Below are 13,641 nucleotides of genomic sequence, written 5' to 3' on the forward strand. Positions count from 1 at the left end.
GGCTACTTTTATAGGCCCCAGCCATGTGGTTGGGCTGGCCATACACAGGTGGCCAATGGAATTCAGCATGGTTGATTGATGGCTGGGGCAACCACTGACACCTTTGCTGTTTCAACTGACCTATCATCTCAGTGGGCTTCTGGCGCACTGTTCTGACAACAAAGGAAGGGGAGTTTCCTGGCAGGCCAAGGGGGGTGGGATGGGAAGGAATTCTGGTAACTCCACCTGGTTTAACTGCTCTTATAATCTGAGCTGCTATCAGGGATTCTGCAGCCCCCGCCTTAGGTCAAGTCCTCCTTTGTCACAAAAATGGGAAATGTCTATAGGGGATGGATTTTGGGGAAGTCAAGAAAGGGGTCCCTTCAAAGCTAACTTTAAAAGTTCTGTTTTAAAAAGCTTATGTCTGTCCTCCTTTCCTGCATATTCTGTGAAACTGAATTCAAAAGCAGGTTTAAAGAACTGATCCAAAATATGAGTTGCTGCTAGAAAGGAAAGGCTACAATCATTTTTAGAGTAGATATAAATATACAAATATTCTGGCAATGTTAATTAGTATAGAATGTTAAAAATAAAGACAAAAAGACATGTGCTTCATCTGTAAAAAGCAAGTCTATATTTTAGGCTATTAAAAGCTATTTCCAAGTAACCAAATACTAAACTTTTAAATTATGGAATACTAGTTTGGGCTGAGCATTGCTGACCTTAAGTTTTCATTTATTTTTTCGGTATTAGGAATTGAGCTCAGACCTCATATGTGCTAGTCAAGTACTTTAATACTAAGCTATATCCCTAGCCTTCTGCGTTTAAGATTTTATATTATCAGAAATGTTACCCATGATCATGATGATATTAAAGTGGTAATATAGGATCCTTTGTATTTTTAATACCATAGAACCACAGACCTCTAATTGTTTGACATTCCAATAAAAGGGACAATAAAATGAAACCTATATAATGAAAAAGGCTAAGAACAAAAAAATGTATTGCCTAGAAACATTTACTACTTCCTATGAATTCCAGGGAAAGAGACACATACTGGCATAAATAAGTATACTTTTTTAGTGTGTGTATGGGAGCTAGGACAAATAAATCAGCTGGGGTTAGTGTATGACAATTCTTTTCAAACCTAGTAAATAAGTGGTTCAAGTGACCCAGACCTTATAAAGTGCAATGGCAAAAGAAAACTATACTTCTGGGATTTTTGTTAGGTTAAAATGAGCTAAATAATTCTTAGATTACAAGAACTACAAATTTTTTTTCACAAAAAAATATGTTTATCAAGCCATATACCAGTGGCTCATCCTTGTAATCCTAGCTACTCAAAAGGCTGAGATCTGAGGATCATGGTTTGAAGACATCCCAGGTAGGAAAATCTGTAAGACTCTTATCTCCAATTGAACACTAGAAAATTGAAAGTGGAACTGTGGCTCAAACTGGTAGACTGATTACCTTGGGTGAAAAAATTTCAAGGATACCACCCAAGCCCTGAATTCAAGCACAGGACCAGGAAAAACAAGTATATCTCGATAGATGATCTCATTTATACCTCTTCCACCTTCAAACTATCATTTTCTATTCTTTAAATAACTTTTCTAAGCTCTGTGTGTATACAATAGTAATTTGCAGCAAATCAATGTAATTTTAAAACCTTCAATTTGAAAAAATAACAGAGAACACTGTGCATGACGTTCATAATAAATACAATTTTAAAATGTGTACCTTGAGTTGATCACTTTAGATAGACGTGTTTTAATTATTATAAGAACTGCTTTACACACAGCACATTAGCAGTGGAAATAGCTTTGACTTGCAGCCCTTGATTCTAGCAGCAGCAACATGGTAATTAGCAAATTATCCCTGCAAACTTATTATCTTGATTTCTTCAACTTGTAAAATTCATTATCTATAACAATGAAAAACTCCATTTCATAAAAGATAATAAAGATACAAGTGGAAGACACAAAAGGTCTGAGCTTTCCTGACATGCATGTCTCACTAGCTGCTGGCTTTCTTTCCATTTCTGTCCACTGGGATTTAGCAAGTGATTTTTCAGCTCTCAAATTTGTGCTCATTTTACAGTAGGTGCTATTGCTTCTGGATAATTATCAGTCTTGGCAATTCTAGGAGGGCTAATATTTTACAGTGCAACAGCATTTCAAACTTCTTTATTGTGGGACAACAAGGTGAGATCAATGACAAACAGTGAACAAAAGGCCAATGTCGTTCAGTGTTTGTGAACACTTGTATGTTTTCATTGCCAGCCAATGAGGATGGGGGGGGCAATAAGAGATAGGAAAGACCACTGTATAGTGGTAAAGTAAGAATAAAGGGTCCTTGGGCATTGAACTCAGACTCAGACCTTGAGTATTAGGAAGGCTTCTAGAGAGTGATACCTTGGGAACCTTGGAAGACAATAGGAATCAGTCACCTGCAGGCAGAACATGTTCCAGGAAGGAAGAGGAATAGAGTGTGAGGTAGAGAGTGGAGAAAGAACAGGCTAGAAGAATCCTCAGAGCCAGAGCACATGGGGCTCTGCAAATTACTCTCAGGAACCCAATTCTATACTGACCCCTGAGGAGCCACTAAAATGTGCTAAGTGAAATCATGCTTTGGGAAGCTGGCTGTGCTCTCTCATTTGTAGAGAGCTGGTAAAGAAAAGCTAGTGGATAGCTCTTTAGATTTGTCTTGATAGGGAAAGATGGTGAGCTAAACTAAGTGGGTGACTGGGGATATAAAGAATGGACTCCTTTCAGAGAGACAGAGCTGATGGGCTTGGGGAGGAGCTGAGTGAATGAGAAGCCATGTGATGAGAATAATCCACACCAGAGGAAAAGAGAGTGAATGTGTGAAATGACATTAAGGTGGAGGTGTTCATGACATGTCTAAGTGGAATAATTTGGGGCCAGCTGGATGGGTGGGCAGCAAACTCAGGAAACAGAACTGAGTTTAAGACATACATTCAGAACTTATCAGCACGTGGATGGTGTTATCAGAAGCCAGGGAAACTGTGGTAGGTGATCAGAGCAGCATCCAGAAGTGACAGTGGCATCTAAGACAGATGCAAAAAGAGAGGAACACTGAGGAGATGGACAATAAACAATCATACCGAAGAGCAGGTTGGAGTAGAGGCATGAGATTTTACCATGGCCCTGCAGTCAGTAACAACTAATTCTTAGCCAGACTAAAGTGGGGGAACAGTCTATATACTTGATGATAAGAAGGCTTTTTGGTGGTCACTTTGGTACAATTCCATTCAACAAGGCTGTGGCAGAAGAGAAATCATACAACACAGGATAGAAGGTGGATGGGGAAATGAAAAGGAAGATGCACAGAGACTTTGACCAGTCTACCTAGGAAGGAGGGAAACAATACAGGGAATTAAGTACTGGACAAACCTTATTTCACTTCTTCCTCTTTGGTAAGATGGGACTAGTGTATACATGTACATTCTAGTGACAGGATGCTAGTAGAGAGATCACATAAGAGCAAAAGAGCACAAGAGTTCATGAGTGATGGGATTCTGATACACAAGTAGAGGGATGAGCCTCAAGTAAAACAAAGTGCTTTAATTGTAGCAAAGAGGGAGTGGTATTTAGGAGTCAGAAAACAGGATCACAAGAGTTCTGGCAAGGCGAGGTATGTACTTGGTTAGCTCAAAGCTGGGTCCCTAGCACTGGCTGAAAATAGTGACCCCCAATTACTCACAAGGAGTACACCCCACTTACCAGGATGCAGAAGTTGAAGCACTTTCAGAGGGAACTGGGGAGATGGTGCTACATAAAACAGGTGCATAGCACACAGGGATGTCCTGTCCTGCATGGCACTGTCAACATTCACAGATGCAGTAAGAAAACAAAGCACCATCAAATGTACTAATTTACACCTTGGGGAAAACTAGATTTTGCATGGTGAGTTTCTCTAGGCCAACATCAGATTTCTTTTTTTTTCAGATATTTTTGTTGTAATTAATAGAGGGGTTACATTATATTCACCAGATAGAAGGTTCATTACTTCACATACATTGATATCCTTTCTCATGTCTTGTTTCCCATTTCCTTCCCCCTAACCTCACCCCTCATCTTGTTTTCCTCCTTTCCCTATCTGACTTCAAATAACCAAATATGCATATATGCAATATATCAAATAACCAGGTGAAATATTGTAACAATATAAGATAACCAAGGACAGCAAAAGAGATGAGAGATAACATAGTACATTAAGGACAACAATCACTTATTATATGGCTTTTGTTTCTATATACTAGAGGTCCTTTCATTTAGCATCATTCTCTATGGCCTTATATATCTAGGTTTTGTTTTATTGTAAATCTCTGCTAGGAGAGCACAAGGTTTCTACTGATTATGACAAATGAGGGAAACCATTGAGCCTAAGTTCCTTTGAGTCTGGCTTACTTCACTTAACATGATTTTTTCTAAGTCTTTCCATTTCCTTACAAATGCGGCGATGTTGTTCTTTCTGACAGCAGCATAGAATTCCTTTGTGTACAAATACCACATCTTGTTGATCCACTCATCAACTGAGGGACATCTGGGTTGGTTCCATATCTTTACTATGGTGAATAGTGCTGCAATGAACATTGTTGTGCTAGTGGATTTAGTATGTCCTTGTTTCTGGATGATTGGGTAAATGCCAAGTAGTGGAATTGCTGGGTCATAGGGGAGCTATGGGTCTAGGGGAGTCTTCTGAGGAACTGCCATACTGCTTTCCATAGTGGTTGAATGAGTTTGCAGTCCCACCAACAGTGTAGTAGTGATCCCTCCTGGCCACATCCCCTCCAGCATCTGTTATTAGCTTTCCTGATCCTGGCCATTCTAACTGGAGTGAGGTGGAATCTTAGAGTTGTTTTGATTTGCATTTCTTTTATGACCAGAGATGTTGAGCATTTCTTCATGTGTCTATAGGCCATTCTTATTTCTTCTTCAGAGAAGACTCTTTTTAAGTCTTTGGCCTATCTTTTAATGGGATGGTTGTTTCTTTGGAGATTAGTTTGGGAGTGATTCAATTTTTTGAGCTGTTGATATATTTTAGATATGAGGCCTATGTCCGTTGCATGATTAGTGAATATTTTCTCTCACTCTGTAGGCTTTCTAGTTAATTTGCTAGCTATGTCCTTTGCCCTACAGAAGCTCTGCAGTTTAATGCAGTCCCACTTATCCAGCTTTTCTTTGATTTGTTGTGTTTCTTAGTCCTTATTAAGAAAGTTTCAACCTATGCCAAGGAGACTTAGCGTATCTCCTATTCTTTCTTGTGAAGTTTTCAGTGTATCTGCTTTTACCTTGAGGTCTTTGATCCATTTGGAGTTAATCCTGGTGCAGGGTGACAAAGAAGGATCCAGCTTTAGTTTTCTGCAGGTGCTTAATCAGTTCTGCCAGTACTAGGCTGTCTTCCATTCTATTTTTTTTGGTTCCTTTATCAAAGATTAGGTGGCCATATGTCTGTGGGTTCATATCTGGGGCCTCAGTTCTATTCCATTGGTCTTCAGGCCTGTTTTGGGCCAGTACCAAGATGTTTTGGTCACTAAAGCTCTGTAGTAGAGTCTAAAGTTTGGTATTGAAATTCCTCCTGTGCTGTTCTTTCTGCTAAGTATTGTTTTTGCTTATACGGGGTCTTTTATTATTCCACATGAAATTTTGGATTGCCTCTTCTATTTCTTTAAAGAATGACATTGGGATATGGATGGATATTATGTTGAATTTGTAGACAGCCCTTGGCAAGATTTCCATTTTCATGATGTTAATTCTTCCAATGCAGCAGCATGGGAGGTTTTTCCATTTCCTCAATTCTGCTTTAATTTCCTTTTTCAGGGTTTTTAAAGTTTTCATCAAAAAGGTCCTTAACATTCTTAGTAAATTCCTAGGTACTTTATTTTATTTGAGGCTATTGCAAAGGAGTTGCTTTCCTGATTGTTGCCTCGTTCCTCTTATTGTTGGCATAGAGGAAGGCAGTTGATTTTGGAGGGTTAATTTTATACCCTGCTACCTTGCCAAAGTTTTGAATCAGCTCAAGCAGCTTGGAAGTGGAGTTTGTACGGTTCTTTAAATAAAGAATCATGTCATCTGCTAGAGGGAAAGTTTCACTTCCTCTTTTCCTATTTGGATCCCCTTTATGCATGCTTCTTGCCTTATTGCTCTGGCTAGGAATTCTAATACTATGTTAGAGGAGTGGAGAGAGTGGGCATCCTTCTCCTGTTCCCAACATCAGATTTCTTTTGGTTTGATTTTATTTTCCTACAAGTTATGATATCTGAATGGGGGCTTCTCTACAGTTCCACCTGGATTGATGTGGCCATTGATGAATTTCATTTTGTCATTAATGAAATCTTCACCACAGGAAACAAATGAAATAACTTATGAAGGAAGCATGAAAAAAAAGCCTGTCTGGCCTGCAGCCAGGGAGATCTGATCTGAGCCAGCTCTGCAACTGACCCAAGTAGGTCACTGGAAACAAGTCATCTCTTTGTTCTTTATTTTCCAGTAGGCACAGGATGGCTAATATGTTTTCATGTGCATTAAGGAGTATGTAGACATTAAAGCACAAGGCTCCTCTTGTCCTACCATCCTGAGTCTAAACATGTGACAAGCTATAACAATGTATTACATATGACACTCTTTCTCAGCTCACAATTCTCCCAAGACCACAGCTGGACAGCTTATGTAGAATGCTTTTTAGTTTCCAGAAAGTCAAGGAAAAATGAGTTCTCTTTATTTGCCTAAAGTCAATTATCATGTCAGGAAGCTGATCTGAATCTCCAGAATTTAAACAAGTTCTCTTCACAGAAACAGAAATGCAACTGTAAGTAAATATCCACTATGAATATTTCACAGCACACTGGAATTAAATTAACGACTAATGATGAAAGCCAAGAATGTAATTTTCTCAGATGTTGTGCTGAAGGGGCCTCTAAATTCATTGATTAAATTAAAACTAAAATCTCAAGCTCTGGCACCATGCTTCCAAGGCTTCTTGCTATTGTGTCATAAGGGTGCCCTCTACAAATGTCTTTTAAAGCTGTCTTGCGCATCGTAGGCTCCCAGCCCTGCATTCCCCCCATTAAGTTATAAACCACTTTTATGGGCTGAACAAATGTTAATGCCATTATATCTTAATGGATATTGCTATGAAAAGCACCAAAGTATTACAGCATGTGAACCTTTAGGGATGAAATACTGTATAACTTAGAAAACTGTCTGTTATAAACATATGCTAGCCATGAGTGCTACTAGCCTTTATGATCCATCTTCAGAGAACTGAGTTATAATTTCACCCTTGGTTAAGAGAACTTTGCAATTACACACAGATTTATTAGGTCCCAGGATTAAAATTCTCTGAGTAAGAATAAAAAATAATTATACTTCAGAATACAATGTGATAGTCAAATGCTTTGAAAATCGCCACCTCAGCAAAAATGAGAGAAAGGAGAGGAAGAAGCTGAAGATGAGACTGGTAGTGTTGGCCATTAAAAACTGTGTGTTTCACTGTACAAATGTACAATCTGGCACTTTTATATCATAATAATGTGGAAATGAAAATCTCCCTTTTGCAGCAAAGAGCCTATAGTCTTTCTTGTCCTTTCAATACTCCCTCTGCACATTCTTGGATGTAAAACTCTCTTCCCTTGGGTCTGTAACTCTTTAAGATAATCATTTTTACTCAACCTTTCTGGTAACTTCCTCTCATTTCTTCTTGCCAGAAAATATTCCTTTTGTTGGCCTTTCAATATGAGAATTTAGATTCCTGTTACTTTGTCTCTAGTCTCTCTTTCCAGGAAAATGTGGCCACTTCTGTGGTTTTATTGCCAATGATATTTGAATTAACTAAAAATGTTAGGCTGCAGCTCAGACCTCTTGCTTACATGAGAGGCCTGGTTCACTTTTCTCTGTTCTCTAAGTTTAGTTAGCTGTCTCAAAGGCACTTTGATTTAGCAGGTCTAAAAATGAATTTATGATTTCTCTCTTTTTTATCCTAAATCAGGATACCTCCTAAGCCTTTTCATGCCTGTAAGTGCATCTATCCTTGGGACTCCTACAATGATTTCCACTCATTCTTGATGCTTTTCTTAATCTTCCACATTCCCTCATCCACAGCAGCTAGAGTAGTACACTGACATTGTCTGTATGATCACATACCATTCTCTGCTCAAATGCTTCACTGACTCCCTTTCTTACAGAACCTTGAGCATGGCTGAAGAAGTCAGCATTATCTGGCTCCTTTCGCCTCTCCTGTCCAGGCTTATCCCACTGTGGCCTTCCCTACTGTATCATGGCCACTATCAAACCAAGCTCTCCCATTTCTTTTACTTGCTGTCATCACCATTTTTATCCTTAGTTGTTTTTCTATTCATTGCCTCCACCTCAAGGAAGGACATGGTACCCTAGGCTAAGCTCTCATAAATTCCTATTTAACACAGTTTATATTGTATATTTACTTACGAGCTCTTTGAAAAACTGGTATCTTTCTCTCCCAGCAGATTATCAGTTCAAGAAGGCAAAGGTCAGGTCTATTTTACCCTCTCTCAGTGGTCCCCACTCCCATGAAAAGGGAATGAGTGCCCTAACATATTACTTCAAAGCCTTTTTCCTGGCTTTCCTTTTCTATCACTACAAGAAAACACTATCACAAATGTGATGGCTACAAACAACTATTTCTGGTACCTTAACCACATCAGGTTTACTTAAACAGAAAAACTGGGTACCACAAAGCAATGTACAAAAACCAGATTCTGAAGAGACCAAGGAACAAGGTCCTAGATTTATAACCAATGGAGGTGTTAGGAGCCAATATCATATGAAGTATTTGAATTGGTTAAGTCTTTGTTCAAATTTGTTACACCCTACTTAGAGATTTGAAGGGTAGGAAGAAGGCTGAAGGTACTGGCAAGCTAGGCTATATTGCAAAACCCTGCCTCAAAACAACAATAATAAAACAAACAAACATGTAAAAACATGTTTTCCCAGAGAAAAGAGGCAAAGATAGATTTCTTTCAAGAGATGATAAAAAACAGTAGAATTTCTCTGGGAAATTCTAAAAGAAAAGCAAAGAGAGTGTTAATGAGTTTCAGTATTATCATTTTGTAGAGCCATTCAAAAGGTGGCTTAAAAATGGAAGATGATTGGGAACGGCTGAGGGAGGGCAAGGGGGAGAAAAACATGAGAAGGGGTATCAATGTTCAAGAAGTAATGTACCCATTACCTAACAAATGTAACTAACTCCTCTATATGTTACCCTGGCAATAAAATACAATAAAAAAGAAATGTAACAGAACACACACAAAAAATATTTGAAATCTCAAGCATGATTATTTTACAAGAGAAAAAGAAGGAAAACATCTCTCAATACCATATACTATCAACTGTTTAATCTGACAAAGAGACAAAATAGATGATACAGATAAAGTACAGTATAGATTTTATTTAATGTGCACCTAAATGCCAGAAATAAAGCTATTTGATTTGATAATTATCTTACATGTAAGAAAATTAATTCAATAAATAAAACTTCTTTTTTTTCTGGCCAATTTGTGAGTTACAAGATTTGTGAAATAATGCCTTCCATAAAGAAAAATATGTTATTTTAGAAAATATTTTTCATATAAAATTTTAAAGTAAGTAATTACTTATTATTAAGTAGTACAACACTGTAAAATAACAATTAAAGCGAAAGTATATAAGATGTCCAAAAGTTAGAAACATATTAAAATAGCTTTTACTCTGTAGAGAATGTTGATACCATCTGGTCTAATTTTTACTGGAGTTTTGCCCAGTGGAATATCACTTTTCTGAGAACCATAGATTTTTAGAGAACTCCCCTGGGACAAAACTATGAGCAACAAAAACCAACCCTCTGGGTTGATGGTGACTTTCTGATTAAAACTGGAATTCTCAGGAAAATGACAACCCTACATAAGTCTTACTTGTCAGACTACTTAGAAACCGACTAATGGAGGGGTGATGGTGGAAAGAAGACAAGGAAATTAATAACATGAGAAACAATGTAGCAATACATTTCAGACTCTGAGCATTACCTGTTTGTCAGGTACGCCTGATTCTAATTAAGTTCAGAAGAAAAATCACACGGCAACCTCTGCCTGACTCTTAAATAGTAGGGTGATAAATGGGTGTATCCAAATGTAAGTGCTTCCATATTTTTCAACTAAAGTCTGTTCTGTCTTCCAACGGGTCACTTTAATGCCTGAGCATCACCTCAGCCTGCACAAAAGTACCTGGGTGGATAAGCTCCTAGGTCTGTTAAAAGAAGTGTTATTTTGTTAAGGGATCTCTCTCTCTCTCTCTCTCTCTCTCTCTCTCTCTCTCTCTCTCTCTCTCTCTCTCTCTCTCTCTCTCTCTCTCTCTCTCCTCCCTCCCTCCCTCCCCCCCCCCTCTCTCTCTCTCTCTCTCAAAAAGGTAAATGTTAAACAGAAAATGACCCACAAGCCACAGGCTTCCTTTGAAAATGTGACCCTATGAATCCATTCTCTTTAGAATGCATGCTCAATACATTGAATTTTTAAATAAAATTTTCTATCTTTTGTTTTGAAATGGTTTTTAAAACACTACTCTTACCCGAATTATTTCTTCAACACAGCTGTTGTTTTCTCCAGACCTAGTCTCCTGAAACAAAGGAGAAAGAATAAATTAGGCTTCTTAGAAAAGATTTATGGTCACAAAGAGAAGGTGACATGCAAGGTTCCCAATTAGTGGGAAAAAATTCACTAGAGGTTTGGTAAGGGAATACTTAAGATGGGATTTATTGATAAGCTTCTTCCCTTAATAGCTGACTCCTATTGTGGCTCCTTGTTTTCTCTTGCCTGGTAGGAGTACCACACTCTCAGGCCTGCCCCAGAAGCATGACCTCCCATCTTCTGGCCACACGAACACCAAGCAGGGAGACTCATAGGCACAAAACAGGAAGCACAGATTTGAATTCTGTTCATCCTGGGTCCCAGCACAGTGTAGAAACTTCGTTGCAAAAGCTACCAGATATGTTCCATGGGCTTGATAGTAAGGTGATTGCTATGGCTTAAGTGAAATCCTAGTCATTCACAGTTCCCAAAGCCACACTTAGGTTTCGATGGATCCCAAACTGACAAACCAAAAAGTGAAATCTCTGGAAACTGCAGCCCAGTGCTACTTGCTTGGCTGTCACTAAGCTGCCCTGTGTTGTGGTGGAACCAAGGCCTCTCAGGGGTGGTGTCTTCAGGTCACAGCCCTCTGTTAACAACCTTAAATTTGAGAGACTGTTTGCTGCTGGCCACACAGTCTGGAACACAGCACGTGGTTTTGTGGGGACATGAAAGCAGCAAGCAACTGCTACTGGAGATACCACATGTGGGCTTAGGGCAATCATTCTCTGGTGCCTATAATTTAAGGACATTCTAGAATGGGGAGCTTTCTTGTGATCTCTACTCAAATCCTACTGCCTTTCTTCCTTATAGTTCCCTATCAGAAATGTCATTTGTACATGTCACAGTTTTCTGGAGAATTCCAACTCATTCCTCAGATACCCATTGCCTCCTCAGTGTCTAAGGCCATCTGTCATCCCAGAGTTCTCTACACTCTGGCATCACCTCATCATAGTCCTCCCATGACTTAAAATCAATAACTGATTCTTTAATAACATCGCCTCTTTCTAGAACATACACTCCAGGAACACAGAGTTCCCAACTTATTCTGAACTAAGCTCCACACACCATGCAATGTGTGTACTACTCATTTATTAATTGATGGTGGGTGAAGATAGGAATAAATTTACTTCCTGCAAAACTATAGAGCTTCTGAGCTTCTACCTAGCCAGATAAATAGAAAGGAAAAAGTGCTGGTGGAAATGTAAATTAGTATAGCCACTCTGGAAGGCAGTTTGGAGGTTTCTTAAAAAAACTGAAAATAGTCCTTTCCTACGATCCTGCCATACCACTCCTGGGCATCTACCCTGAGCTTCATAACCCAGGATATTATAAAGACATCTGCTCAGCTATGTTCATCTCTGCACTATTCACAATAGCCAAGCAATGAAAACAACCCAGATGCCCCACTACAGATGAATGGATACAAAAAATGTGGTACGTATATACAATGGAATTCTACATAGCCAACAGACAAGATAAAATAATGGTATTCATTGGGAAGTGGATGAAACTAGAGTGAATAATGTTAAGACCAAAGGAACAAAAGGTTCATGGTCTCCTTGATATGTGGATATTAGATCCAAACAGTACAAGAGCAATAACTCAATATTTGGGTACCCAAGGTTATGGACATGGTCTTGGAGACATAACCATAACTACATAGACATAAAATCTATGACATAATGTTTTGTTACATAGATTAATATGTATCTGTGACATACAAACCCTCAGATTAATTTTAATTTTGTTCTAAAATCTATGTGCCAGTGATTGCATATAGAGTTTCACTTCTTAAATACTTATTTGTTAAACATGACCTTTGAAATATGCTGTAAAATCAGTGTTAATAAAAAACATGATGTTTTTGAAGACAGGTGATTGTTAAAGGGAAGACTGAGACACCCATCTCAAAGGCGGTACGGTAAAGTGTCAAGTAAACTGATGGCTTTATATTTTCATTGGAATGCCCATACCCTTGTCATTCATAAATGAGAAGCAGCGGTCTCAATTGGAAAACAGACCCTATAGCCACAACACTTCTTTCATTCTACCTACACATTTCCAAACATTCCCACAGATGACAGAACAAATGCTACACCAGCAATATACCTCCTTTTTTTTTTTTTTACTATGAAACAACAGTCTCACCCAATATACTATCCATACAATATATAAAATAACTCTTCCAATTAAACTTTGGGCTTGATTCATTGCAGTCCAGCTTCTCCTGAATACTACACTTGAACTGCATTTGATGTGGTCTATATAAAGAAAAGATTGCTTAATGATGGCCCCTTATAATTATGTACTGACAATCTTAAACATTTTCATTACCCTACTATGTTAAGGGAACTAATATATAGAGAAAAAACAGGGATAGGTGCCAAGAGGGCAGGTTTAACCCTGGACTTCAATGGTCTGGATGGACAGATGCCAAGTCACGACCTACGAGGAAGACCTCTGACACAGTAGTGGAGGTGTCAAACTGAGACCAGGACCAAGGGGCTGAGACCAAGCAATCTTAAGTAGGTCAGATAGTCTGGAGAGGGGAAGTTGAGCCTTTTGTGAAACATTCCTCCTGATGACTCAAGAAACCTATCATATTATTTTGGATCCCTAGGATTCTGTTTGGATTGAGTGGTTTTATGGGGCACCGTATCACAGGAAGTTTGAGTTATAGGAAATCTTGGAGCTAATTTCAGGCCAAATCAAATGATTTGCACAGGTAGAAAAACCATGACACATAGAAGCAAAGTATTTTGTCCAAATTACTCAGCAGATAGCAGGAGCAGACAGAGAATGCACATCTTCTCAGCACCGGCACAGTAAATTTTCTACAATTTCTCTGTCTCCCCGTGGTCAGTCCTCAGGACTTTCATGTTTTAAGTGGGGGAATGGAACAATTAAGATAGTATTTGGGTAAATTTTCTCCCTTTTCCCATTCTGCAAATTCTGTAACATTGAGTTCCATCTCTCAACTGCCTGAACTACATCATATG

At 38.6% G+C, this 13,641-nt stretch overlaps 1 protein-coding gene across 2 annotated transcripts in view; it reads right to left on the minus strand.

Annotated features, from left to right (window-relative positions):
• The window catches only part of Aff3 (ALF transcription elongation factor 3), a 539,479-nt gene that overhangs the window by 241,461 nt on the left and 284,377 nt on the right, over positions 1-13,641 (minus strand). For both annotated transcript variants that reach the window (XM_090336509.1, XM_090336510.1), the window contains one exon: positions 10,581-10,628. In XM_090336509.1, the coding sequence (XP_090192635.1) occupies positions 10,581-10,628 (48 nt within the window). The remainder of the gene's footprint in view (positions 1-10,580; positions 10,629-13,641) is intronic.

The sequence above is a fragment of the Megascapheus bottae genome, chromosome 7 (genome assembly GCF_031878675.1).
Source record: "Megascapheus bottae isolate mThoBot1 chromosome 7, mThoBot2.hap1, whole genome shotgun sequence".
NCBI lineage: Eukaryota > Metazoa > Chordata > Mammalia > Rodentia > Geomyidae > Megascapheus > Megascapheus bottae.